This window comes from Nesoenas mayeri, assembly GCF_963082525.1.
Source record: "Nesoenas mayeri genome assembly, chromosome: 4".
NCBI lineage: Eukaryota > Metazoa > Chordata > Aves > Columbiformes > Columbidae > Nesoenas > Nesoenas mayeri.
The window spans coordinates 40,851,120-40,877,529 of record NC_137540.1 but is presented as its reverse complement, the minus strand read 5'-3'; the positions used below and the strand labels follow the sequence as shown (position 1 = coordinate 40,877,529).

The 26,410-nt window shown below is 39.0% G+C and overlaps 1 protein-coding gene across 1 annotated transcript; it reads left to right on the top strand.

Moving 5' to 3' along the window:
• Positions 1–572: 572 nt before the first annotated feature.
• On the top strand, positions 573–17,381 carry AGA (aspartylglucosaminidase; the record flags this gene model as incomplete). The annotated part of the gene is made up of 9 exons (XM_080344038.1): positions 573–717; positions 2,025–2,178; positions 2,835–2,947; positions 9,803–9,915; positions 10,938–11,052; positions 13,056–13,131; positions 14,072–14,179; positions 16,307–16,440; positions 17,281–17,381. The coding sequence occupies 9 exons, from the start codon at positions 573–575 to the stop codon at positions 17,379–17,381; spliced, it is 1,059 nt and encodes a 352-aa protein (XP_080200164.1).
• Between the last annotated feature and the right edge of the window lie 9,029 nt (positions 17,382–26,410).

The following is a 26,410-nucleotide window of genomic DNA, read 5'->3' as shown; positions in this document are numbered from 1 at the left end:
ATATGGTTTATGATTTCTATAAAGCAAGGCATTTTACAGATTCTTCCATAAGTGATTTGCTAGAGTAGACCCCAAAATGCACTCTTTGCAGAAATCTCTCCACTTCTGACAAAAACATGTATGTTAACAAGGCAGCACATGAAGGTGCTTCATGAGAATCTCTCGAGCACACACGGAGAATGCTTTTGAACGCACTTTATCTGCCGTTCCAGGCTGGCTCTGGGTCTCTTCTGGCACCCACCACACAGCCCCGTTCCCACCACCGCGGCTCATCTCCAATACCGGTCACTTCATCGACAGTGACCTCCGCACAAGCAGGCCGGCTTCCACACACGCAGGGGCATACAATACACATAAAGTCTATTTTAATATGCTCGGGGGCTTTTGCTGGGAGGCATTTAGGATTTTCCTTGTCTCAACAACGTTCCCTAGGAGCACCCACAGCACGCTCGGACCGCTGCGGAACGACCAGCACTTCCTCCCGTGTCGTATCGCTCCGCCGCGGCCGGGCCGCATGCGCCGCCGCAGCCCCTTGGTTGGTGGCGGCGCGGGGAGGGCCGGGCCGGTCGGCGATGGCGGCGGGACGCGGCGGCGGCCGGGGGCGGATGTTGGTTGTGCCTCTCTTGCTCGTCGCGCTGCAGTTGGCGGGCGGCGCCTCAGCCGGTGCCCTGCCTGTAGTCATCAACACCTGGGCGTTTAGGAAGGCGGCAGAGACAGGTGCCCCGGCGGGAGACCGGGCCGGGGGGGGACACAGGGCAGGGCAGTGCCGATCGCTCCGTCGCTCCTCCTGCTGAGGGGCCGGCGGCGGGCTCTGGGAGTCGACGTGGGCTTAAAAACAAAGTCTGAGCCGTGACGGCGCTCATCTGTAGCAAGAAGAGGGGGGCTGGGACTTGGCTTCCGTTAGACGGCTCCGGCTGCAGCGGGCCCGGGCTCCGTGCAGCCCGCGCTGCCGCTGTCACGGGTCAGGCGAGCCCCGGGCCCGGCTGCGGAGCGGCGGGAGGGGACTCTGCCTGTTGGGAAAGCGCCTGTGTCGGGTCTCCGGGGAGCTCGGCCCCAAACCGGGCCTGGGGCTGCCAGGTTACCTGCGCAGGGGAAGAGGCCAGGCCCTTAAGCTGGTGTTTGCATTGATGGCGCTCTGTCGCTGAGCCCTGGTGTTGCCTGTAAACATATGGTTTAACTTTAAATGGTGGGAAAAATGCGTTTAAAAAAATAATAATAAAAAGGACGAGGAGGTTATGAGCTGTGGAAAAGTTAAATTAAAAGCATTCTTTTGCTAATATGTGGTCTGCACTCCTGTGGCTATTTGCAATGGTGACTTGTTTTTTAAGGGTAACCTTCTGAGATTGAGGAGGAGGAAGCAGGATTGCTGCTGTCAATGGCAGCAACCTCAGGCATCCTGGAAAGTCTTGCCTGGGGTGCAACCTTGTGAAATGTCGTAGGTGCGAAGCCTTCAGCCTTCAGGCCCACTTTATTCAAGTCATGTCATTTGGCACGTCTCTAATGTCTTACAAAACTGCACCACGAGCTAGATCCTAAAGAACAGAAGACTAAGGGTTGAACAGGAGAATGCAGAGTATTCTAATTCATATATACTTAATATATACATGAAGTATATATATTCATATATAATAATTTATTGTATATAGTTTCTGCTTTCTTTTTTTTTCTTATGTAGTTACTGATGTTGGCTTAGATCTGTTCTAGGTATTTTATTCTGCAGCTGGACACTTAGTGTTCTCACATGAAGCTTTTGAGGGCTACTTCTTACAAGTTCTTGTTTGTTTGTTTTTGAGTTAGAAGATTTGCTTTCCTTTCTCCTCCCACTTAAGAGGCTTTAAACAAGCAATGATAAAATAATGGTTGGTTCTGGGCAGAGGAGGTTATTTAATACATAGAAGCTCTGATGATTGTTAGCAAATAACACCTTCCCAGTCATCTTAATCATGTTAATCTTTAAAACATTCTTTAAAGCAGTAGTGGAGACTCTTTTACTGGTGGCATTTAATTATTTGTGTTAATTACAGCTTGGAGAGTATTGCAGTTGGGAGGTTCTGAGCTGGATGCGGTGGAGAGAGGCTGTGGTCAGTGTGAGATTGACCAATGCGATGGGAGCGTGGGATATGGAGGAAGCCCAGATGAAAGTGGAGAAACAACACTGGATGCAATGATTATGGATGGGTAAGAAAACTGCATGGAGAACAGAATAATTCCTGTAATTTTTAGTGCACTTTCATGTAAAGGTGGTTAAAGAGATCTTTTTGGTTTAGGGCAGACTGTGGGACAAGTTATATGTTAAGCTGTGGAATGAGGAAAAATCCTTATCTAAGGGGTGGAATAGTAACTAAGCAGGTTGTTATATTATAGAATCTTTACATGTAGTGCAATAATCCAGATGTAGATATAGCAGTTGCAAAGCAGATGGCTTGTAGCATTTTAAGGTTTTCCCTTTACATCCATTCCATAAGTATTTCACTTCTGGCGCAATTGTCTTCTATACTTTATTTACCATTTAAAGCTATCCTGATGAAAAAGTAGTTGCAAGTTTTTGGTTCATGTTGTGAGTTTATGTAACAAAGCAGTTACTCTACTGAAAATGTTATTGTAAATGGAGTTACAGTTAATTGAGCAACATCCCTGTGCCTGTAAAAGCAAACAATATATGTATGAAGTTTTTCCCTACTAGTGTGATGCCATCTATCTATAGCATAGAACAATTAAAGCAATATTTTAACAGAGCAAGCTTTTTAATTTAGATGAGAACAGATTTTTGTCTAATAAAAAATGTACAAGTATTCTTGTATTTTTAATAAGTTTTATATATTTCTTATTTCCAGTAACACTATGGAAGTTGGGGCAGTTGCGGATCTCAGACATGTAAAAAATGCAATTGGTGTAGCGCGAAAGGTCATTGAATACACTAAGCATACATTGTTAGTGGGAGAGTCAGGTAATTATTCATTTAACTGTTTCCAAGTCACACCCTCTTCTTAAAACACTTCCTGTTAAAATGGCCATATATTAATCTTGGTAATATAGGTGGAAGTATTCTCTGGCAATAAAATGAATCTAGTAAAATAATTTAGAAGTGTTAACTATGAATTAGATTTTATTTCATTATTTGCACATAAAAAGAAAAATACAATTTTATGGTCTTTCCACCAACTTAACTGCAAATATTGACTTGTAATCCCAAGGCTTAGTTAATACCACTGATATCTAATGTATCAAAGATGGCTTGATACGAGACACTATAGAAGCTATTAGATGTAAATATTTAAAACCATGGAGTAACTTTGTGTGAGGAATAACAATTAATAGACACTACAGTTACATTTTAATATTTTAGTGTATATTGAGTAAGATTACTGTATTTCGTAGTTTAAAAATACTAGTGATAGCTTGCTTCTTCCAAGCTCAGGATCAGTTAGCTTGCTTCTTCTAAGCTCAGGATCAGAGCATCCCCACACGCAGGACGGCAAGGAAGGGAGCCAGGAGACCTGCGTGGTTAAATGGGGATCTATTGGGTATGCTCAAGCAGAAGAGGCGAGTTTACAGGTCATGGAAGCAGGGGCTGGCCACTGGGGATGAATATAAGGCTGCTGTTAGAGGATGTAGGAAGGCAGCTAGGATAGCCAAGGCCTCCTTAGAATTAAACCTGGCAAAAGGGGTCAAGGACAGCAAAAAGAGCTTTTTCAAATACATAGCAGATAAAACTAATACCAGAGGCAATGTAGGCCCACTGATGAATGGGGTGGGTGCCCTGGTGACAGAAGATACAGAGGCAGAAGCAGAGTTACTGAATGCCTCTTTGTCTCTGTCTACTCTGCCGGAGGCTGTCCTGAGGAGCCCTGTACCCCTGAGACGCTGGATGAAGCCAGGTCAATGGAGGAGTTTGCTTTAGTCGATGAGGACTGGGTTAGGGAGCAGTTAAGTAGTCTGGACATCCATAAATCCATGGGTCCAGATGAGATGCACCCGTGGGTGCTGAGGGAGCTGGCTGAAGTCATTGCTAGACCTTTCTCCATCATCTTTGCCAAGTCTTGGGAAACGGGAGAGGTGCCTGAGGATTGGAGGAAAGCAAATGTCACTCCAGTCTTCAAAAAGGGCAAGAAGGAGGACCCAGGTAATTATAGACTGTTCAGCTTCACCTCCGTCCCTGGGAAAGTAATGGAATGGCTTGTCCTTGGTGCCATCTCAAGGCATATCAAGGATAAGAGGGTTATTAGGGGCAGTCAGCATGGCTTTACTAAGGGTAAGTCATGCTTGATCAACCTCATAGCCTTTTATGAGAATGTAACAAGGTGGATGGATGATGGCAGAGCAGTGGATGTGGTCTACCTTGACTTCAGTAAAGCCTTTGACACAGTCTCGCACAATATCCTCACAGCTAAGTTGAGGAGGTGTGGTCTAGACAATAGAGTAGTGAGGTGGATTGCAAATTGGCTTAAGGAGAGGAGCCAGAGAGTGGTAGTCAATGTTGCGGAGTCTAGTTGGAGGCCAGTATCTAGTGGAGTGCCTCAGGGGTCAGTACTGGGGCCAATATTACTTAATATATTCATTAACAATTTGGATGAGGGAATTGAGTGTACTATCAGCAAGTTTGCTGATGACACTAAGGTGGGAGGAGTGGCTGACACACCAGAAGGCTGTACTGCCATCCAGCAGGATCTGGACAGGCTGGAGAGTTGGGTGGGGAATAACCTGATGAAATTTAACAAGGGAAAGTGTAGAGTCGTGCATCTGGGCAGGAACAACCCCAGGTTCCAGTATAGGCTGGGGAATGACCTGTTAGAAAGCAGTGTAAGGGAAAGGGACCTGGGGGTCCTGGTGGAAAGCAGGATGACCATGAGCCAGCACTGTGCCCTTGTGGCCAGGAAGGCCAATGGCATCCTGGGGTGTATTAGAAGGGGGGTGGTTTGTAGATCGAGAGAGGTCCTCCTTCCCCTCTACCCCGCCCTGGTGAGACCCCATCTGGAGTATTGTGTCTGGAGTATTGTGGGCCCCTCAGTTCAGGAAAGACAGGAAACTGCTGGACAGAGTCCAGTGTAGGGCAACAAAGATGATGAAGGGAGTGGAGCACCTCCCTAATGAAGAAAGGCTGAGGGAGCTGGGTCTCTTTAGTTTGGAGAAGAAGAGACTAAGTGGGGACCTTATTAATGTCTATAAGTATATAAAAGGTGAGTGCCACGAGGACGGAGCCAGGCTCTTCTCGGTGGCAAACAATGATAGGACAAGGGATAGTGGGAGCAAGCTGGAACACCAAAAGTTCCACTTAAATTTGAGAAGAAACAACTTCTCAGTGAGGGTGACGGAGCACTGGAACAGGCTGCCCCAGGGGGTTGTGTAGTCTCCTTCCCTGGAGACATTCAGAACCCACCTGGACATGTTCCTGTGTGACCTCATCTAGGCATTCCTGCTCTGGCAGGGGGATTGGACCAGATGATCTTTTGAGGTCCCTTCCAATCCCAAACATACTGTGATACTGTGAATATAAAAAATTATATTATGTGTTGCACTCCTAGGCACAACCAGAGAGTGATAGCAAACTGGAGGAGTAGTTGAGCTTTTAAAACATGAGCTGCTACTGTTAGAATAGTACTGGTTTCAAAAGAGATATAGATTCCAGGGAGGTATATGAGTAGTGAGTGAAAGGTTACTTGGCTCACACACAGTTAAGGACTTTTAAAATGTATGTGTGTGTTCAGAAAGAAATGTGGAGATAGTGTGGAATTGACATCTGAGCATTAAGGGTGAGTCAAGTGCTTTGAAATTGATAAGAAAAGATAAAATATTCTTGAAGGAATTAATGTGTACAGAATGACAGAGAAATAAGTGCAGCAGCACTTTTTGATGGAGTAAAATAGGGCAATAGAGGGAGGTGAGGACAGTGTTTGACAGAAGGTCTGAAAAGAGAGATAGATTTGCAGATTCTATTTAATTCGAGCAGTTGGCCATGATGAGGTTAAAAGTGGCTTTGATAAAAAAGACTTCATAGGTGATACTGAAAAAGAAATTGGTCAGATGTTAAATAGAGGAGGAGGAAATGCACATAATACTCCTTTCCCCATCATTGACAGTTATCAAAATATTTTTAACTTTTGATTGGTAGAATAAGTAGAAAAGATAAGGAAAAATGAATAAATGCAAGAGTTAAAGTGCTGATTTAAAATGTTTTCCAGTCTAAGAAGATAGCTCTTTGCATAATGCAGTCATGTGGACAAAGCTGTTATGCTTAGTCCTTGCTGTCTGTGAGAACTCCCTCAGGAGAAACTGTCTAGCAGTAGTGGCGAAAGAAAGTCAGGAATGCTGAAGATATATCTGAGTAAAAATTTGAGACGGTGATAAATGTTAGTGAATGAATCAAAGCAGTGGAGAAATTGAGAAAGAATAGTATTTCTTGTGAAATAATGCATTTTTGTGGAAATAGGAACTTGGATGAAGGAAACTGTAGCTGTCTTTACCAGGTGAAGATTGATTAAGAGTAGAGCTATGGCTTCAGAGGAATATAGTTGAAACTGCAAAAAAGCAAGTGAAAGAAATCATAGTTTGTTTTCTAAATAAAAATATTTACGTTTTCACCAGAAAAGCAAGTTAAAATAGAACAATCTTTTAATATAAATGTGTATAATGTCTGCAGGCTTTTTAAATTCAAGATGCAATATTGCTGAGGTTATTCGTCATTTTTTAACTCATAACAAAACTGCACTTTTATTTGAATATATTCAGTGGTATAATCCAGGAAAGTCTGCCTGTCTCCTAAAATTTCATTTCTATGAGTGGTGGACAGTAGAGAGGAGGAAGCAAGCTGTGGCATGCATTAATTTTTTGTATTGATCATTTAAAAATGTGTGAGCAGTCCATTGATCCTTGCAGTAAAGTTTTAATGGAAGTAACATGAATTTTTTGTTTTCAGTGTTAAAAACACTGACAGAATCTGTTAGAGTGTTGTGACACCTGAATAGTCTTCACAGTTCTGTGTACTTTGACTCAAAAAGTTCAAGCTTAGGTATTTTAAGGGCTTTGCTACACAGAGAACTTAAGGAAGAGGATGTATTATAGAATCACAGGATGCTTGAGGTTGGTAGGGGCTTGAGGTCTTCTGGCTCAACTCCCCTGCAGAAGTAGGGTGACCTAGAGCTGATTGCCCAGAACCGTGTCCGGATGGATTTTGAATATCTCTAAGGAAGGAGACCTTACAATATCTGGGCAACTTGGTTATCCTTCTAATTGCTTTTGACATTCCTTGCCAGATTCAACTTCAGGTGGGCTTTGGCTTTCCTAACCTCATATCTACATGCTCAGACAGTGTCTCTATATTCCTCCCAGATTACCTGTCCTTCTGTATACTTCCCTTTTATGTCTGAGTTTGCCAGGAGCTCCTTGTTTATCCATGTAAGCCTCTTGGCTTTTCTGCCTGGCTTCCTACTCATTGGGATAGAGTGCTGTTGAGCTTGGAGGAGATGATTCTTGAGTATCAGCCAGCTTTCTCAGACACCTCTTCTGTCCAGGTATCATGGGACTTTTTTAAAGCAGATCCCTGCAGAGGCCAAATTATGTTCTCCTGAAGTCCAGGCTTGCGATCTTGCCTCTTGCCCTCTTCCCCCTCTCCAGATTCTAAACCCCACCATATCATGATCAGTGCAGCAAAGGCTGCCTTCAACCTTCATATCCCCAAGGAGCCCTTCTTTGTTTGTAAGTATGAGGTCCAGCAGAGCAGCCCTCCTCATTGGTGCTTCTGTCACTTGTGTCAGGAAGTTGTCATTGATGCTCTTTAGAAACAACCTGGATTGCTTACCCCTGCTGTGTTGCCCTTCAGCACATCTTCTTTTTAAAATAGCCATGCCTCTGATTATTGATAAAAGAACTGGTAGTCTTCTAACATAAAAATGTCTGGTAGTGTGAATCAGCAGGTTCTAAGTCCAGAAATGAAAAGTTGTCTCACAGGCTGTGAACACTGAAATAATTATTCAGTGAACAAAATCATTTAAATTTGATAACTTTTAAAGTCTGAAGTCATATTGTTGTATCATTTTCACCTGGTAAATTAAAATTTAACAAATTGCATTATTTTACCTTTCTTCCCCCCCCCCCCCCCCCCCCCCCAAAAAAAAAAAAAACAAAAGCAAAAAGAGGCTTTGAGGATAATTCAAATTGGGGAAGTGAAGAAATTGTTGTATCATATTGCATGAGGTAGCTGATCCTGTGAGTTATATGTGAACAGTGTTTAGCTAATTGCAAACTATGATGAAAGCTTCAGCCATCCTCAGAAGAGGATGACACTGGTGGTGATAAAATCTGTCTTGAACAAAAAAAAGTCATGCAAGTCAAGGCTGGTGTCTTCTTTGACTCTTGCTGTTGTAGATGTAAGCCAGAATATAACCAAAGCTAGTGTGTTTTTACAGCTAAGGTTTATAATGACATTAGTGTACATAGGAATGAATTGGTGTAGCTTTTGTTGAACAGATAACCACAGTGATCGGTTCTTGCAATTGTAAAAGAGCTGCATTTTACATTCATTGCTTAATTTCTTTAGGAAAGGTCATAGAAAACTGGCAATGAAGGCCCCGTATACCAGTGTAGACTGAGTCTGATGGGGGAAATTCAGTGCAGAATGATTACAAACAAGGAAAAAAAGAATAATTTTGGTTATCATCTGCCAAGATGATAATAGACAGGAAATAGACATGAAAGTTTCATAATCATAGTGTGCCTGACCTTTTTGTCCTAGACCAGCAATCCAAGTAAAAAGTTGAGAGAGTGAAAATGACCAACTCTGCTTCCTGGAATAGAAACAAAGCTTCAAAAGTCATGAAAGAATGACTGGCAAACATGAACAAGCACAATTTTACCTTAAAACAAAAAAACAGCCTATTTGTTCTAAAAGCTGGAAATAAAATATCTGTTTAATTGAAGCTGTCAATTTTATTTTGCTATGAGCACAAAGAGACTTGAATTGTGTCAGTTTTTAAGAAAAACACAGAAAAACTGTCCAAAAATAATTGAAGGCTTTTCTTACTTCTTGGACTGGAGAAGCTTGTTCAGCTGTGTATTGTAGTGACATTATTATCCAGAATTGGTAATATAAATTGTTCAAGCATCTGAGTCTAGCAATAGTATCTGTTACTAAGTAATATCAAAGGTATTTACAACTAAAAGATTGAAGAACAGTTGATCTTTTTTTCTTTTCCCTTTCTCTAAATGTAAAAGCCATTCTTAGAGCTGTATCATTTTTTCATTGCTTGTGTTGGTATTTCTTTTGCTCCCTTGATGCATAGTGCATTAATTTTCAAAACAAGGAAACAGTCACTTTTAAAGCTGCAAGGAAAAAGTATCATATGATGTAAGCTGGTGGATTGATTTCTGCTAGTGTCAGTGTTTTGGTGGCAAATGTTGTGCCACATTGTTACTTAGATTTCATGAAAGACTAGCTTTTTAAGGGAAATTTATTTGTATCATTTATCTAAATATTTTTTGACACACACAGCCCAGGCCACTCTTGCTCCAGGTTATTTGTGTACATTTGATTAACAGAGTTGAATTAGTTTCTCTTTCAATGCTGCAACTTACATGTGTTAACATAGTTATAGTGATTTGGGGAAATTTGATATGGCCAGTGAAGGGAGAGTTTGTTGCTGCAATTGTACATCACTATAATGGCTGATACTGCTCTCTGAAGACGTATTTCTCACCTCCACAGAAAATACAGAGTTTCTTGATTTCTAGATAACATTACATTAATGCATTATCTTATAATGTATAAAAAATTAAATAAATTGTTTTGGGTTTGTTGTTGCTTTTCAAGCCTCCCTGTTTGCTGTAAAAATGGGGTTTCCATACGAAGATTTAACTACCCAAGAATCTCTTTCGGTGTATTCAAAGTGGCTCAGTCAAGACTGTCAGCCGAACTACTGGAAGGTACAGTGCAGTGGTTGTGGTGACAGGAGGGGTTAGAAAGTCAGTAATGCAGCATTGCCTCTTCCTTTCAGCTTATATTGAAGTTGTGCTTTCCATGTAAAGGAAAAAAAACGTTTTACTTATTAAACAGGACAAATATGGAATTACCAAGCATTTGGTAGAATCAGGAAGAGTATGTGTCTAGCTCTTATTTCGTAGATCCTGTTGGTTTTTATGTTGCTGCAGTAGTGTTTTTGTGTATTTTTTTTTATTACCTCTAAATATGGACAGAACTTCTTCAACTAAACAAAATAGCATATGTATTTTTTGATGCATGTATAAATTTCTGAAACAAAATCTTACAGTAGCAATTAAGGTCCTTAAATAGGCTTTACTCAGACCTGTGAACACATCAGGTTAGTGCAGCTGTCCATGTTAAACTTACCTGTTATGTTGAGGTTGGTTTGTTGGGGTTTTCTGTTTGGTTTGGGATTGGTGTTGCAGATTTCTATATGTCTGTACATTGTGTTCCTTGTTTCTGGGATATGAAATGCTGCATTGCTGAACCATTTTAATTCAACACAAATTCTGTTTTTCAGTTGGGAAAATATCTTGACTATGATATGTACTTGACAATAATATCTTGGCTTGGCATTAATAAAACAAGCTCAGTTCCTCTGGTGTTTTTTTTTAGCTTGAAAATTTTCTTTGTTTTGCTGAAGAATAAGTTGGGTTGGGTTTTTTTGAGTTGTTTTCCTGTTTGTTTGTTTCCATTTGTTTTGTTGTTTTTTTAACAGTCACTTGAGCAAAGGAGAATAATTTAAATAACATAACTTTATAGTAGAAAGAACTTTTTACCATATAGTATCAGAATTCAGTCTTTATTCTTTAAGCAAAACAACTTGCAGGGTTTCAGTACAGCTGTATAATTTAAGTATTAGGCATCTGATACCTGTGTAGTAGATTATAGATATTGATTGTAGTATTTTTAAATGTATCTGTCACGAAGCATATTATTCATGCAAATAAAAAAATAATTGCAGAATGTGGTACCAGACTCTTCAAAATCCTGTGGACCATACAAACGGCCTGAAAACGTAACTTCTAAAGAAGAACAGACCATCTCAGAAAGAAGTGTTCATAATCATGATACAATTGGTAACAACTTTTCATAACTCTGATGCTGATTTTTTTTTCTCATTCTCCTATAGATTAAATCATGCGGAGCTTAAAGGAAAATATTTAATATAGATATTATTTCCTATTTATAGTGTTTTCAAGATTGTGTTACTTATGTGTTAGGTTGGAGTGCCTAAGAGTAGGGTTTGTTGGCTTGTTTCTGTTTTTCCAGTTCACTGGCTGCACAGCCCCTTGCTGCATTTTTTTCCCTTAGCTGTTCATTGCCCTACTGCTTTTTCCCTCAGACAGCTGCCCAAGTAATTATGCCAAGGTATGTATACTTAGAAAACTGATCAAGGTTAAAAATAATTATTTTTATCTTGATTATGGTTATCTTAGGTCAAATCTCCCCTGTAGCTGTCAGACCAACTTAAAAGACTTTGTGGTGCTGGAAGACATGAGTAAACAGTGAAGTCTTGTTGCCAAGCAAAAGCCATGTTTTTCAAACAGTCCTTAAACTAATAAAATAAAGCTTGCTTTTATTTTTCTTCTGTTCTGGCTTTTGACTAAATTAATAAATTTTTATAGAAACTAATATTCTTAGAACAGGTTAGCAGTAGTAGTCCCAGAGACTTCTGATTGCTTACTTACTCAGGGCTGTTAATTGCTAAGCTTATAAGCTGATGAATGAGCAGATCAGACAAAGGACTGGAGCAGTTACAGATTCATGTCTTTCAAAGCTTTATACTTTGTAGTCTTGAAAACTGTCCTTTTTGGTTTAGTCTGGATTTTTCTCAGTTGAGCAATTCAGAACATTTGGCCTGACAGTGTTTGCAATACTGAGAATTAAGAAGTTGTTTGAAGTGTGAATACTTTTTCTTAGCTTCCAGTCCACCCGACTAATAACCAATTAATGTTCTACAGAAGTCAGGCAACCTACCCAATTCTTAAGTTGGTAGGTAGCTTTCTTTACTGGAATATACAGTCTTCAGTATGTGCTAGAAAACTCAGAAATTGTGAAATGTCAGGATGAAAGGGGGAATCTGCTAAATATAGTTCAGGAATTGATGTGTAATTAAGTAGTCCTAAGCTGTTTTGTACTAAATTATGGTGCTTGCATTTGTATTTCAAGTTCTTCCACCTTGTTTTATACATGAAATGCCTCCTTGACTACCACATTTCGAGAAGAGTCTTAATTGAGAAAGCATTTAGGAAGTTGGTAGGAATGGATGCCCTTCCAGTCTTTTTGCAGAAGCTAATGGTAGCCATAGAGTCAATGCCTTCAAGCTTTTATCTTCTACTGGTCAGGAAACTTTTCTATGAGGAGGAGTTACTGCTTGGTGAGATCAGAGAATCAAAACTCAACTCTTTGAATTTTGCTTCTTGGCTCTCACTTTGTACTAGAGTTTGCCAGCAGCAATTTTTGCCCTATCATAAAGAGGTGAAGTCTTGTTCTGTGGAGAAACAGCTGATCCCAAATCCTGTTCCAAGTGGCAATCTACACTTCTCTAAAATAAGGCAGTGTCATTCCTTGTCAGCACAAAATTAGTGAGGGGTAGGCTTATTCCCACATTTGATTGCCTCTCATGTAATTTTTATTACTTCAGTAGGCAGTATTTCACCTGCCAAATTTCAGTTCATTTTTCTGACTTCTTTTTAATGTCCCTAAAGCATGATTTTTGATTTCTAGACTTTATTCTGATGGTACTGGTACAGGATGTGGTGTCACCATGTACTTGTTCTCTACTGGTTAACATTGGTGTATATCCGCAGAGAGTGTCTGCCTGGGAAGCAGTGCCTCTAAACAATGTGGCACTCACTGTTCTAGATTACTTTATGTGCTTTTGTAATACATTCAAAAAGCTACCAAATGGGTTTTTTAAATAGCTTGTTTTCTATAAGAGTACGACTTTTCTGTATTTCAGGGTATCAGTAGTTTGAATAGTCTGGGTATTGTGGTTCTGTTTCATAGTGAGAGTGTCAATTTAATATATCTATTAGGAATGTTTCTGAATGTGTTTCATCCCTGTTGAAAATTTTAGGTATGGTTGTAATTGGTAGGAGCGGAACTGTTGCTTCTGGGACATCTACTAATGGTGCAGTCCATAAAATTCCAGGGTTAGTATTACTGGTTTTGCAAAAAAGCCTTTTTCCCACCTCATTTCCTATGTTAAGCCTATCTAAAGGTTTTATGTTTTAGACTGTGGTGATTATAAAATGGCCTTATTTGTTTCAGGGCACTGCCATAAATCCTAATACTGAGAAACTGATTCAGTTGCAAGATAATTTGTGTGTGTTTGAGAGAATGCTTGTTTTTCAGCTTCCTTACTTCACAATACAGAAATACAAACAACTGGCACCGTTGTGAGACAGCTTGCAAGGCAAGGCACCAGACACCGAGAAGTGTTTTGGAGAGGTGCACAGTTTCCAAAGAAATGTACACGGAATCAGAGCCCTAGACCTGTGTTTTGTCTTTGAGATTTTTTTCTGCCCAGTTAGGAATCTTGTCTGTCAACCAAGTCAGACAACTTCTGGATTTAGCAACAAGTTATTAAACATACTAATGTCCCTAGCTGCTTACTGTTGCCCACTGGCTAAACCTTATTGCCCTAACTATAGCCAGTATAATAACAAACAGTTGTGCATTGGAGGTGGGTTAAGCCGCAGGTCAGTCAGGTTATCACAGATCACTTTTATGAGTAGTTTTAAAGCAAGATTTCTGACTGCAGTGGAGTGACCTCTTTACCTGTTCTGTTCTCTCGTGAGTTTAACACTAACCCAGCTGGAGGCAGGAAGGTTGACAAAGTTAAAAGTGTGCCCAAGTCATAAGAACTTGCCAATATTAGGCCAAGAGCTACTACACTAATGCAATCCCACTGGAATTACTAAATTATAGTTTTTTGATAGTTTCAACTTTGATGGTTTTTTTTGTTTTCATTTTGTGGGGGTTTTTTTGTTTTGTTTTTTGTTTTGTTTTGGGTTTTTTTGTTTTGTGGGGGTTTTTTGTGTGTGTGTTTGTTTTGTTTTGTTGATTTTTTTTCTTCATTGTTCACTACAGCCGTGTAGGAGATTCTCCAATAGCTGGAGCAGGATCCTATGCAGATAGTACAGCTGGAGGAGCTGCAGCCACTGGGGATGGTGACGTCATGATGCGCTTCTTACCCAGGTTTGTCCTTAGGGCAGACTTTGCTAGCTTTCTCTAGCAAAATGTGAACTCAGCAAATGAAGTAATTGATTAAAAAGGCAGCCTGACTTACTGGCTGCTGAAGTGGGAGGAAAGGAAGGAATGGAAGGTGAAGGAACAGTAGCAAAATCAAATCATCCTTATGATCTGTTTTAAAAGAAGTGACTTCTTAAATATCTTGATGACAGATCTCCATAATACTGCCATTTTGTGAGCAAACAGGCAGCAGGTAATGAGTATGTTCCCAATTCCCAACCTGCATGCTTTTTAACAGAACTGATTAGCTTTCTCCTCCAGAGTGTTTTGGTGTGCGGGAAAAAGTGTTATAAATTGTAGCAAGGATGAAGGCCAAGTCTCAGATTACTCAGGAGGGTGGGAAGGTGTCACTGTAACAGCCCTGTGTCATTTCATCTAATCTGAAACTGGAAGAGATGTTTTAGTGCTGTTGTCATGGTTCCATAACCCATGTAAAATATGGCTGTTTTCATCACTAAGTCTTGACAGTCATTTTTGTGGGTTGGTCTCAATAGGAATGAGTTATGGAAGTCTGTGCTGAATATAATGGGCACTGATGCTTGAAGGGATATATAGCAGTGGCCTTCATATTACTCAGGTGCTTTTCCTGAAACTCTGGCAGTTATGAATTCCTGCAAGCTGTTGCATATTTACAAATGTCCTCAATGAGTTTCAAGCTGTTCCAAGCCAGGCTTCAAATAAAAGGCAATTGACAACTTCATGAATTATCCTGAGGTATTAGATACCAACAGTAGTCTGAGTGGAGCTCCACTATGAGGTTAATCAATAAAAGCTTACATTACAATCTAGTAGCCTGAAGGATTTGGCTGTAATGCTTAAAACATTTTATGTTTGCACTACCAGGTTTTAGAAAACTCAGACGAGGTGGTTAATCACAGATTCCTTGTAGAGATAGATCTTTTCTAATTCCGTGTTATTTAGATATTCCCACATGAAAACAAAGAACAGAATTGACCTGCCAGAAGTGAAGGAAGCGTCAAATAAAGGGCAAAATTGCTAGCATTTTCTGCCTACTTTTTTTGAGATAGTAGCATCTTACTGAGATTTTGATTAGTGGAGAGACCCCTGTGAAATACAGCTTTCTATTCAGACAGTTATCTTTAGATAACTTGAACCTAATTGATTGTTTAAATAAATCAAAGGTAACAGGAACTCTCAAAATGCAAGGAAAGTTCTCTTCAGCAGTACTTTTATAAGATATATAGTTAACGCTATCTGTAGATGAGTCTTAGTGTAACAAGAGTTGGTCTTGGTATATCCGTCTTTCATCAAGACAAAATCTAGTGTGGTTTACTTGTAAGTTATGCGTTATCTTTTAATCTTCAGGTTCTGAAAGAAACTGACAACAAAAGTAATTTTTTTGCCTCTGAAGACATTTTGGAAATGCAACTGATTCATGTCAAGCTCATATAGTCATTTGTCTAATGATACTGTAGATACAAAGGAAGTTTATGTTGATTACTCTTGCATTTAGAGTAAGAGGTGTTTTTTTTTATCTTGGCTTTCAAAAAATTTGAAATTGGCTCAAAGCTGTAATCGAAACACTGCACCTTCATATTCATGAAATAAAGAAAATATGTCAATTTCGAGAAAGTTTTTTCTGAAAGATTTTTTAATGCTTACTGAAATCAATAATTATCAGTAATGTAATATCAGAGGTTAACTTTCTTCAAAACATCTTGATGTGGGCCTTTTTGAAAACTAGTAATAAATTTTAATGTCAAACTTAATCAGGCAATGAAAAATAAAAGCCAGTAACTCTCTAACTGCTTCTTCAGTTCTTCAACTGATCTGTTGCTTAGCCTCTTTTACTTGCAAATGATCAGAGAGTTCTCCCAGGCTTGCTTTAGAATGATAGATGGCAAAGATGACATCTTGCAGTCCCTTTCAGTCCTGTTTCTAATTACATTTGTAGAACTTGAGTTAAAATTGCCAATATGAAGTTTGGCTAAAGATTATTTATCATGCGTTTCCATTATGCAAAGAAATCAAAGTTTGTCAATGATATTTTAGAATATATAACCTGAGTATGGCTGTCTGGGTGTGGGGTTGTTTGTTTGTTTGTTTTTTCAGTTATCTAGCTGTGGAGTACATGAGGATGGGAATAGACCCAGCAGTAGCCTGTCAAAAAGTTATTTCCAGAATCCAGAAGTATGCCCCAAATTTCTTTGGCGCTGTAATATGTGCCAATACAACTGGAAGTTATGGTATGTATTTTGCTTAATAGACGAAGTTTGTTGACCCTACCTAGGTCACAGAAGTACAAAACTGAAGGTGGATTTTAAAGCAGAAGTCTTTAATTGTTCTTTGAACACTGCAGCGAAACTGACCGTTCATGATATCAAGTGCTGGTTAGCAGGGCAACTGTGTCCTTGTGTGGACTTGAGATATTTTAATTTTTTCTCTGCATTTTGATGTCTTAGACTTTTACAAAATGTATGCAAGTCTTAAGGAAAATCAAAAATATTTACAACCTTCATGTGTTTTCCTGGGCTGTGTATGATTAATTTGAAGTTTTAAAAGAAGAATGCTTATGCCTTCCCTAGATATAGCACAAGGCAAGGAGAATGTGACTGTTAAGCATAGCTTCAAAGTAATCCAAGATCAGTCATTGTGCCAGGCATCTCATTAGTGAACTCTTAGATCAGTAGGAAATGCAATTTGCTAATCAACATGGCTTATTTAGTTAGACTGCTTATTGCTGTTCTTTGATCTCTTATTTCCCATAGTTCTGTGTTTAAGAGATTAGTGTTGGAGGAACTCATTAAGTTAATCAGGATTGAAAGAGAGAGAGAGATTTTCGTAACTTACATTTCTGTATTGAATTGTATTATAAGGGCATTAATTGCACTACAGCAGTCAGTAGCACTGTATTTTTACTTAAAAATTAAGTACTTTGAAGATGTCTTGGATTAAACACATTGTAAAATAATAATTACTCCATGGTAGTAGAACTAGTAACTGGGTCTTCAGGTGATAAAGTATAATGACAAAGACACTAATACTAAACGTAGCAAATTATACCTTTTTCTTTCTTTCTTTCCTAGGTGCTGCATGTAATAAAATTCCAGGATTCACTCGGTTTCACTTCATGGTTTCTAGCCCTTTGCTCAGTCAGCCAACTGAGCAAGTAGTAGATTGTATTTAATTTCTTTTTGTCCTATTGTATTAGCATCTAAACTTAAGAGGAGGAAAGTGCTAAGGTTCCCAAGGTGTTACTGTTTTAAATGGTTGTTCATTTTCACTGTTGCATAATCATGCAGACCAAGTGCAGAGGTATGTTGATGGTGCAGCTACTACTTCACTGTTTTTAATATCTTCTACTTCATTATGGCTTTGTGTAGTGCAACTAAACTTAATCTGTGTTTTCCTAATCTATTTATTTTGGTAATTTATTTCTAAATGATTGTAGACTGGTGCTGTAATCTAGAGCAGAGGTGTCAAACTCATTTTCACCAGGGGCCACATCAGCCTTGCGGTTGCCTTCAAAGGGACAATTGTCATTTTAGGCCTGTACACCAGATCTAGAGCAAGATTTAAAAAACTAACTTAATGTACTTTGAGGGAAGTGAACATAGTTGCAAGAATATAGTTAGTGCTGACACACTGACACTTAGCATAGGCAACTCTGTTTAAAATCTACATCTAAGTGAAATGGCTGAAACTGATGTGCCTCAGTACTGAGGTCTTTTAAGTAACAAATTTAGTAGGCATTACGTTAAAGTCCAACTCAATTCTTAATCTTTTGAAAACCTGACAATCAAACTGTGGTTCTAAATACTACAAAAAGTTCCGTTGTATGTTTACATCCAAGGAATGCCAAGTTTCACCTGCTTTTTGGGGAAAGTAGAGCTTTGGTCCCTTGAGAGAAGAAAAAAAAATACAAACACCTACTTTCAAAGCGAGCTTATAAAGTGATCAGGTGGTCATATGCATGCAAAGAGACTCAGCATATAATGGCTATTCTAGTCGGTCTGTTTTCATAAGAACTAAGTAGCCAAAAGTGAAGAATATATTTGGCAGAAATCTGGAACAAAGGGCAGGGAGTGGGAGGGGCTCTGCCTCTACATGTGAGACTTATTCGGAGAATATTTAATTGTCTTTCTAAGATTTAGTTCAGGTTTTCTTTTCTCTGGAAAAGAAAATTGTGTGCAAATGCTGATAAACAAGGAAAGGGAGTTGAAGAGTAACTGAGAAGATTTCCTAGTTTTAATTTAGGGATAAGGATGATCTCCTTGTGGATGCTTCTAACTTGTTTCACAGCAGAGGAATACGTTTGAATAGAGAGGACATCCAAACATCCTTGGTAGTACAAGCCTTCATGGAGTATTGTGTTGACTCTAACTGGATATGAAGACAGGTGGAAATCTTTCTGTCACCTTTTTTCTGTAGCAGAAGTAATGAATCTTAATCACAGTGATTTCCTTGTCACTAATATGCTGTGTGCTTGCCCTTCCCTGTAGCACATTTACTTCTGCAAAGGAGCAGTTGCATACAGAGATCATGACAGTTACCTACAGTTAATAAAGCTGGTTTTGTCACTTTCTATGTCTAGAGTGTAATAAAACTTCAGCATCTTGAAGATTGTTCTATAGTATCTGAAGAGCTGTTAGATCACCTTCTTAACTTTGTGGCTTGCTGATCATTTGATTGAATATTTTCTAAATTTGAGCCAGGAAAAGTTAAAAGGGGGGAGCGAGTAAAATGAGGATGTTTTATCATAAACACTTTATTCTTTGCTTACTTGAAAAAAAATCATTGGGTAATAAAAGCAGACCTTAATCTATCATTTATAAGTAATGTTGCTTGTGTATTGTGCCTTACAATAATTGTTGCTTTATGTTCCAAGTTGATATCTTTAAAAGCTGGAAAAAAACATTCAAACTAGAATAGCTATCTTTAATGGTCTGCTGATGAACTTCATCAACAAAGTCATTTATTTGGAGGATTCACTTTGGTCACTGGATCTCTAGAGCACCTTGTAGCACAGAGTTCACCATAGGCCATAGCAAGCTTTAGTCAAAGGAGCTCTTACTGAATGTATCTGTAGTGGTTTAAGATAAGTTTTCTGCCTGTTCTATGTACAACCATTCTGCCATGGTTGCTGTATCTTCAGATAACTAAGCAGTCAAGTGTAAATAGCTTAATGAAATCTCAATTATTGTTACTTTGAAGATAGCATTGTGGCTTGTCAACATAGAAGGTTCAGTACTGGCAGCTGGGTGGTAACGTCTCAGACTGCTGAAGCTGAGTCCACCAGGATTCATTTTTGTGAGAGGTTGGTACATCCATGCCTTGCTTTCTAGTGTCCTTATGTCACTCTGTGCTAGCTAGAGGTACCTTGAAGTCACTGTTACAATTCTAACTCACTGCATAATCAGCTCTTCTATACATAAACTTGTCTCCATAAGATATATGTACTAATACATACGGTTTAATAACATAGGTTGATTTGTCATGCTGAATTAGTTATCATAAATGAAAGGGTTAGTCTGTGTAAATTATTGTAATATATTGATAATTTGACAGTATATTAAATTATAATATTGATAAATATGCCGCTCAGATGTTATGGACAGAATTCTCAATTTAAAAAAAAAAATTGCTTAATATTTTGTCTTTAAAATATTTCTTTAAAGGTTGATAGTAGTAGTCCTGTTCTCTTGTGCTTAGCGGACACATGATTTTTTTTTAAGAAAGCTTTTTACAAGTACAAACTCTTGCCCAAAGTAAGAAAAACCTCTATGACGGTTGCTGCTGTGGTTGAAAAAAAAAAAAAAGTCATTGTTTCTGATTTCAAGGAACTTTCTATTTTTAAGGTTTTACTTTTGAACTTTTACTACAAATTGGAGGAAAAGACCTACACAGAATATGAATGTTTACAAGTTAGTGGCACAGTTCAATGTATCCTGTATGTAAAGTTGTGGGGGGTTTTTAAAGCTAACTGTGTTTTAAGTTCATTATCTTCTAGCTAGCCTGCTTTTTTTCTTTTTCTAAAACTTCTTACCAATTTGTCGCTTCATCCATTGTAGACAGAAACAGAATCTTAGCTCAATGATCTGAAGAATAAAGCCAACTGTAGCTTGTTTTTCCATGACACTGAATTGTTCTTTAATAAAGCAATATATATGAAGCCTGGCAATGTCATGTATGTACTTATTGAAGAACACATGGTTGTTTGGGTTCAGTTATCTCATGACTGTTATAACTCTTTAACAACTGTGTGCATCCTTGTTCAGAAACACAGAATACGTGTAGGATTTCAGTGCTGTTATCTGTAGTCTGTGTGTGTGAGGAAACATGGGTGATACAGTTAAATTTACTCTAGCTCTCATATACAACTGGTATGTTATACATTAATCACTGAACTACAAGTGTTCTCACTAGGGGGTCTGTTCATTCCTGTTCCATTAAATTTACAGCAAAAGAACATTACTGGCATGTCTGTGGAGCAGAGGTGGCAGAATCTCAGGATTTTGTGACTAGTTTTGTTATTACTATTGAAGCTGAGCCAGGCAGCAAACATTTTTAGATGTTTGTGCATTTAACAAAATCATCTGTGTTTTCATGCTCTTCTTTTTTTCCCCACCACAGCTGGAACCCACATAGGTAAATACAGCTGCTGGTCCAGTGTTCACTTGGTGTGATTAGCTGATCTGTTTACAGTGACAAGTGGTGATCTGTGAAATAAAAGCAATAGCAACTTCACAGTGTGCTGTTTTTTCAGGGAATTCCTGGTTCTGGTGACTTTTTTGTTTGGTCCTAATAGGATAGGGAAAAATCTTCTAAATAGAAGTTTTTTATTATACATTTTCCAGGGAGAGCTTTACAAAAACAATTGTGTTGTAAATGTCAGGGATTTTTTAATTGGTTAAAAAAGGTGACTTCAAAGCTCTGCATGGATAAAAACATTTATGTGTTAGATGAATGGGAAGTTTGTTGTTTTCACCCTTTGGATACTTTCCAGGCCAACACCAGGATATATTTCAGTTCTAATTCTGTTTGTTGGTAAATTACTATTTTGATTCCTGCATTGTGTGAAATATAAAAAGTGGTGACCTCTGCCATTTGAATGTAGTTGTGAAGTTGGGTTGCATTTTATATTTCTGCTTTCTTAGCATTTGTCATTTAAAGTTCCTAAGGAATAAGAAATCCAGTTCAGCAAGAAATCCAGCAGTCTTAGTTTATTTGAACATTCTTATGCACAGATGGGAAGAACCTGAAGTTGTTACTTTTCCAAGACAAGCATACAGAGGTTGTTATAGAACCTAACCCTCTGAACAGGAGAAAGGCTTTTTGTGAAAGTGTCCACTTAAATCTGATCTTCCAACTACATTTGCAGGCTGTGTTTAGTCTTTGTAGAATGCCAGGCTTACCGAACAAGAAAAATGAATTGTCATACTCCAACACTTTAGTTTTTGTTGTCAGTCTTACAAGATCAAAATGTTAAAGATACTTCTCTGCAAGTTTAGTAACTTCACAAATTTGTATGGTCTCATTTAGAGGTGAAGTTTTTGTCAAACACTGACAGATTTTTGTACTTTTTTTTTTCCTACTGATTACTTTCTAGTAAAAGAAATGGAATTACATATAGACATTTATGTTACAGTTAAATTTCGTAATATTATATTAAGTAATCATAATATTGGATCAGCTTGTAACTGCAAAACTGAAATGGGAAATATAAACCAAGGATTTTGCATAGAATATTAGGGTCTGGATGTTTTATTGTTTGAAGAATGTTTGCCATCATGTTGATTTCCACAGGCTATGTTATCACATTCATTTTACTCATAGCCTTCACTTACAGTACAGGTTCTCTGTTGTTGCACAGGACCTTGCCAAATTAGATTCTCTTCAGTTCTGTGGAATAAAGAAGGCCTTTAGGCAAGTTGTTTTCACTTGTCACCCAGATTTACCTGCACTCTTTCCCACCCCTCACTTCTGCCCCATGCAAAAGTAAATTCGTCTGAGACTTAAAGGAGATTTTAGGATGACTTTTGCTAAGGGCCAGTATGACATACTGCTGAAGCCATTTCACTAAAACTTCACATGATCACCTTCAAAACAAATAGATGTATTTCTCATGCTTACTACAAACTACATTAGTTTTTAAAGTACTCTCTGGTCTGTCTAAAGCTGCTTTCTGTGTATAGGCATTTCCTACCTCCCACCTCTGAAATCAGAAGAATACTGGTGGGTTTTTTTCTGTTCTCCTGCCATTAATGGTACTTTGTACTTTCTTCAAATATGTAGTATTTTGGTTTATAAATCTTTTCTCTGTATTAATTTGCTTTCTTGTTGCTATCTGCAGACCTCTGTCCATATCAGCTTTCTTGGCACATTCTGACTACACTTATCAAGGTCTAACTGTTGGTCAATTTTGTTTCTGAAGTTTACATTGTGCATGATGTAGACACTCTTGGATTGTTATTTTGCCAAGTAGTATTTGGTGGGGAGGATCCAGGTTCTGGATGTTAAGATTTGTTAAAGGCGGCATAATTCCTCAAGCAGTCATTTTTCTTGATGTTCAAGAAGCCTACTGTCTACTGTTTTTAGCGGGGTGTGTGTGGGGGGAGAGACGGATTTTTTGTGCTTGTAAATACAAAAAGTAATAGACAAATAGACAATGCTGTATTGTCCTAAATTAACTAATAGTAAGTTAGTAATTTAAATGCTAGCTACAGAAGTTGCGTTTTTGAGGGCTAAGGGAGGAGTTACTCAAACTGAGAAGGAGCATTGCAGTAGATTCCAGTATCACAGTACTACAGATTTAGGATTATACTTAGCTAGGTCATGAATGCTTATTGTTCATAAGTAGGTGCTTGATGGTATATGTGGTTATTTGTTAAATAAAATGTGACAGGCTATTTGAAAATAAAAATGGTTGTGCTGCTACCTTAATACTGCTGCTGGATATTCATTGTTACAAGAAAAATTCAAGGGTAAATTATCGTAGATCATCTGTGACGATGAAGGTTGGGTTGGCAGGCTAATATATAGAGGAGTATAAAAGAACTGAAACTTCCCATAAATTAAAATTTATATCTGCAGCACTTTTCATGAGCATTGAGGAGTGACACAGAATTGACAGTTTCCTACTTTTCTTGTGTAATCAATTCTTTATCTAGATTTTTTTTTCTGAAGGATTTGTACTAGCTAGATGAAGTAAAGCATTATAGATTAAAAGGGTGAATGTAAAAAGTATTATAAACAGGTCTAATTCATATGCAGTCAAGTATGTTTGCTAATTGGGTTGGTACAGAAGACTAATTTGTATGTTATAAAGTAGAAAATAATTACATTATGGTAGCTGCAGTGTTAACGAATGGTACCTACTTAAATTCAGTCTTTAAACATTCTTGTGAGAAGTTCTGTGATCTCACTTTTCAGCAAGAATTAAAACAATTTTTCTCACTGCCTAGTGAAAGTGCTAGCCCCACAAAATGGGTTTTTAGGGGGTAACATCACTTTGCTTTGTGAGCTTAAGGACATTGACAGCCTTTAGCTGATTTCTGTGGTGCTGTTTCTCCTCCATGTCCACTGTATTTCTTTGCTGGAGGTTGCTGCTCCTGTACTGGGACTGGGAGACTAGGCTGGATGTGTTCACCCAAACAGCTTCATGCCAGATCCAGCAGTTTAACCTTGCTGACCTGCGTCAGAACTTTGGGGTGCAGGCATCTGCTATTCTCCATGCATTCTACTGGCTCTGCTGTGGGGTTCATAAGTTCTGATTGAAGAGCAGTAACAACCAGCTCCAGGGCAATTTCACTGCAGCTGTGTCGAGGTTTTGATTGCAGGATGACAATAAAACCGTGGCAGATGTCTTGTTAACCCCCTCTCTCCCCACTCCCTTTTTAGTCCCTCCCTCTCCCCCCTTCCCAGGCAATTGGGAGGGAAAGAAGGACAGAGAGAAAAGAGTTGAAAAATTAAAAATGTTTTACTAATACTACTAATAAAAATAGAGAAAATAATACAAAATATACAAAACCAACCTTGAAGGTCCTGGCAACTGCTCTGGCAGATGTAGGGCAGGCACCCAAAGTCCTGGACTGGACTCTGCAGCCAGCCAGAGCTGGATTCAGTCTGTCACTAGGCCTTAGTTCACAGGGATGACTCGCAAGGTCCTCTCCTAATGTCGGCCATAAGAAAACGCGACGAGATCCTAGTGATCTCCCACTTTTAGCTGAAGTATCATGTGAATGGGATGGAATACTTAGTTGGTCAGTTTCAGTTCACCACTTCTCGTTGCCCCTCTCGCAGGATGTACATCCATCCTTATCAGTCCAGCGACCTTGCATACCATTGCTATGTCTACCAAAACATGTATCTCGCTTTCAGGAAAGCAGTTAGTAAGAAGACTTTAGCTGACAGGGAAATTCACTAAAAGAACCAGGACAAGCTGTTTGCCGAGGGAATATGCATCAAAGTCATCAGGTGTGTATATAATACCATCCTCTTTCTGTGAATTGAGCTCCAAGGCTTGTAGCTACAGTGGTGTTAATAAAATCTACAACAAAGCAACTATACTGAACAGAGAAGAATTAGCTAATACTGAAGTGCTGAAGATAAGATTATGTTTTAAGTTTTCTCCATGTCTGGAGTATGATTTCAGCTGGATAAATATTTTGCTGCTATGAAAGGGGTGGCACTATCCACATCCTCCAATATGCATCCTCTCTGAAGTTATGCAATTAATTCTGGTTACTATGGAGGTCCACAAAATGCATCAGCTTGCTAGTCTGGCTGAAAACTGGTCAGAGTATAAGTAAGCAAGCAGGAATACGCAGTAGGGCACTGAGGAACACAGGAAATATGATCCAGTTGTGACAGCACATACATAGATGCGCAAAAGTGGACTCTTCAAAATTCTCCTGCAGACTAAAGTAAGGTTCCTGTCTCTGCATGTTTCATGATTCTACCCTCAAGCTAGATGCCCATCCTACTCTTTGTCTCCAATAAAAATCAGTAAGAGATATGAGAAATCATTAGAGTTCAGGACTCTCACTGCTTCAGGCAGCATTCTCATCAATGGGCTGTTATCACATTCCCCATATTCTCTCTTCTGTCATGTAAATATTTAATTATTTACCGTAGGTTTCCCATCTTCAGGGTGGGAAATTGCAGAGTCTCCTTTTCCTCATGGCCTTCTCTTTGTTAAAATGTTAATTTGAATTTCTGACTGAGGAGGCTTTACAACTCAGATCTCAGACTTCAGAGCAACTGCTGTTACTGTGATGCTTTATGAAAATGTGAGCACCATGAATTCAGTCTCCTTGACTGGCTATTTAATTGAAAGTTGCGGTGAGGTGTGCTTTGTGTTGGCACCACCATGTTTTGGACAGACAACTATATTGGGCCCTGAGGGGTTTCTGTCACAGTGATGTCTGGTTACTGAATCACAATGAGGTTTAGGCAAGAGACAAGTGCCAATATGCTCAGCAGAGCTAAGATAATATCTCAAATCACATTGAAGAATAGAGCTTTAACCCTGTGACTTATTTTTTCAAATTAAGTCTCTTTCAGCATCTCCCTTATGAGGAAAGGCTGAGGAAGCTGGGTCTCTTTAGCTTGGAGGAGACTGAGAGGTGACCTCATTTATGTTTACAGATATATAAAGGGTGAGTGTCACGAGGATGGAGCCAGGCTCTTCTGGGTGACAACCAATGATAGGACAAGGAGTAATGGGTACAAACTGGAACACAAAAGGTTCCACTTAAATTTGAGAAGAAAGTTCTTCTCAGTGAGGGTGACAGAACACTGGAACAGGCTGCCCAGGGAGGCTGTGGAGTCTCCTACTCTGGAGGCATTCGAAACCCGCCTGGACGCCTTCCTGTGTGACCTCATGTAGGCGTTCCTGCTCCGGCAGGGGGATTGTACTAGATGATCTTCGAGGTCCCTTCCAATCCCTAACATTCTGTGATTTTGCGATTCTGTGACAATAGAAGTTTTATCTTGCATAAAGTTGTATAACAACAATGTAGTGCCTCACTATGACTAATGTAACTCTTAATGCCAGATAAATATTCCAACTGTTGCTTATAATTGTCATTTATGTACCTTTGGTCAGTCTTAGCTATCCATAGTATGCCAATCAGTGCCCCACTTAACTATGATGTTCTACTTTGTAGCTGTGATTTTTCCAGACTTAGCAGTTGGGAAGTACTTCAGACGTCT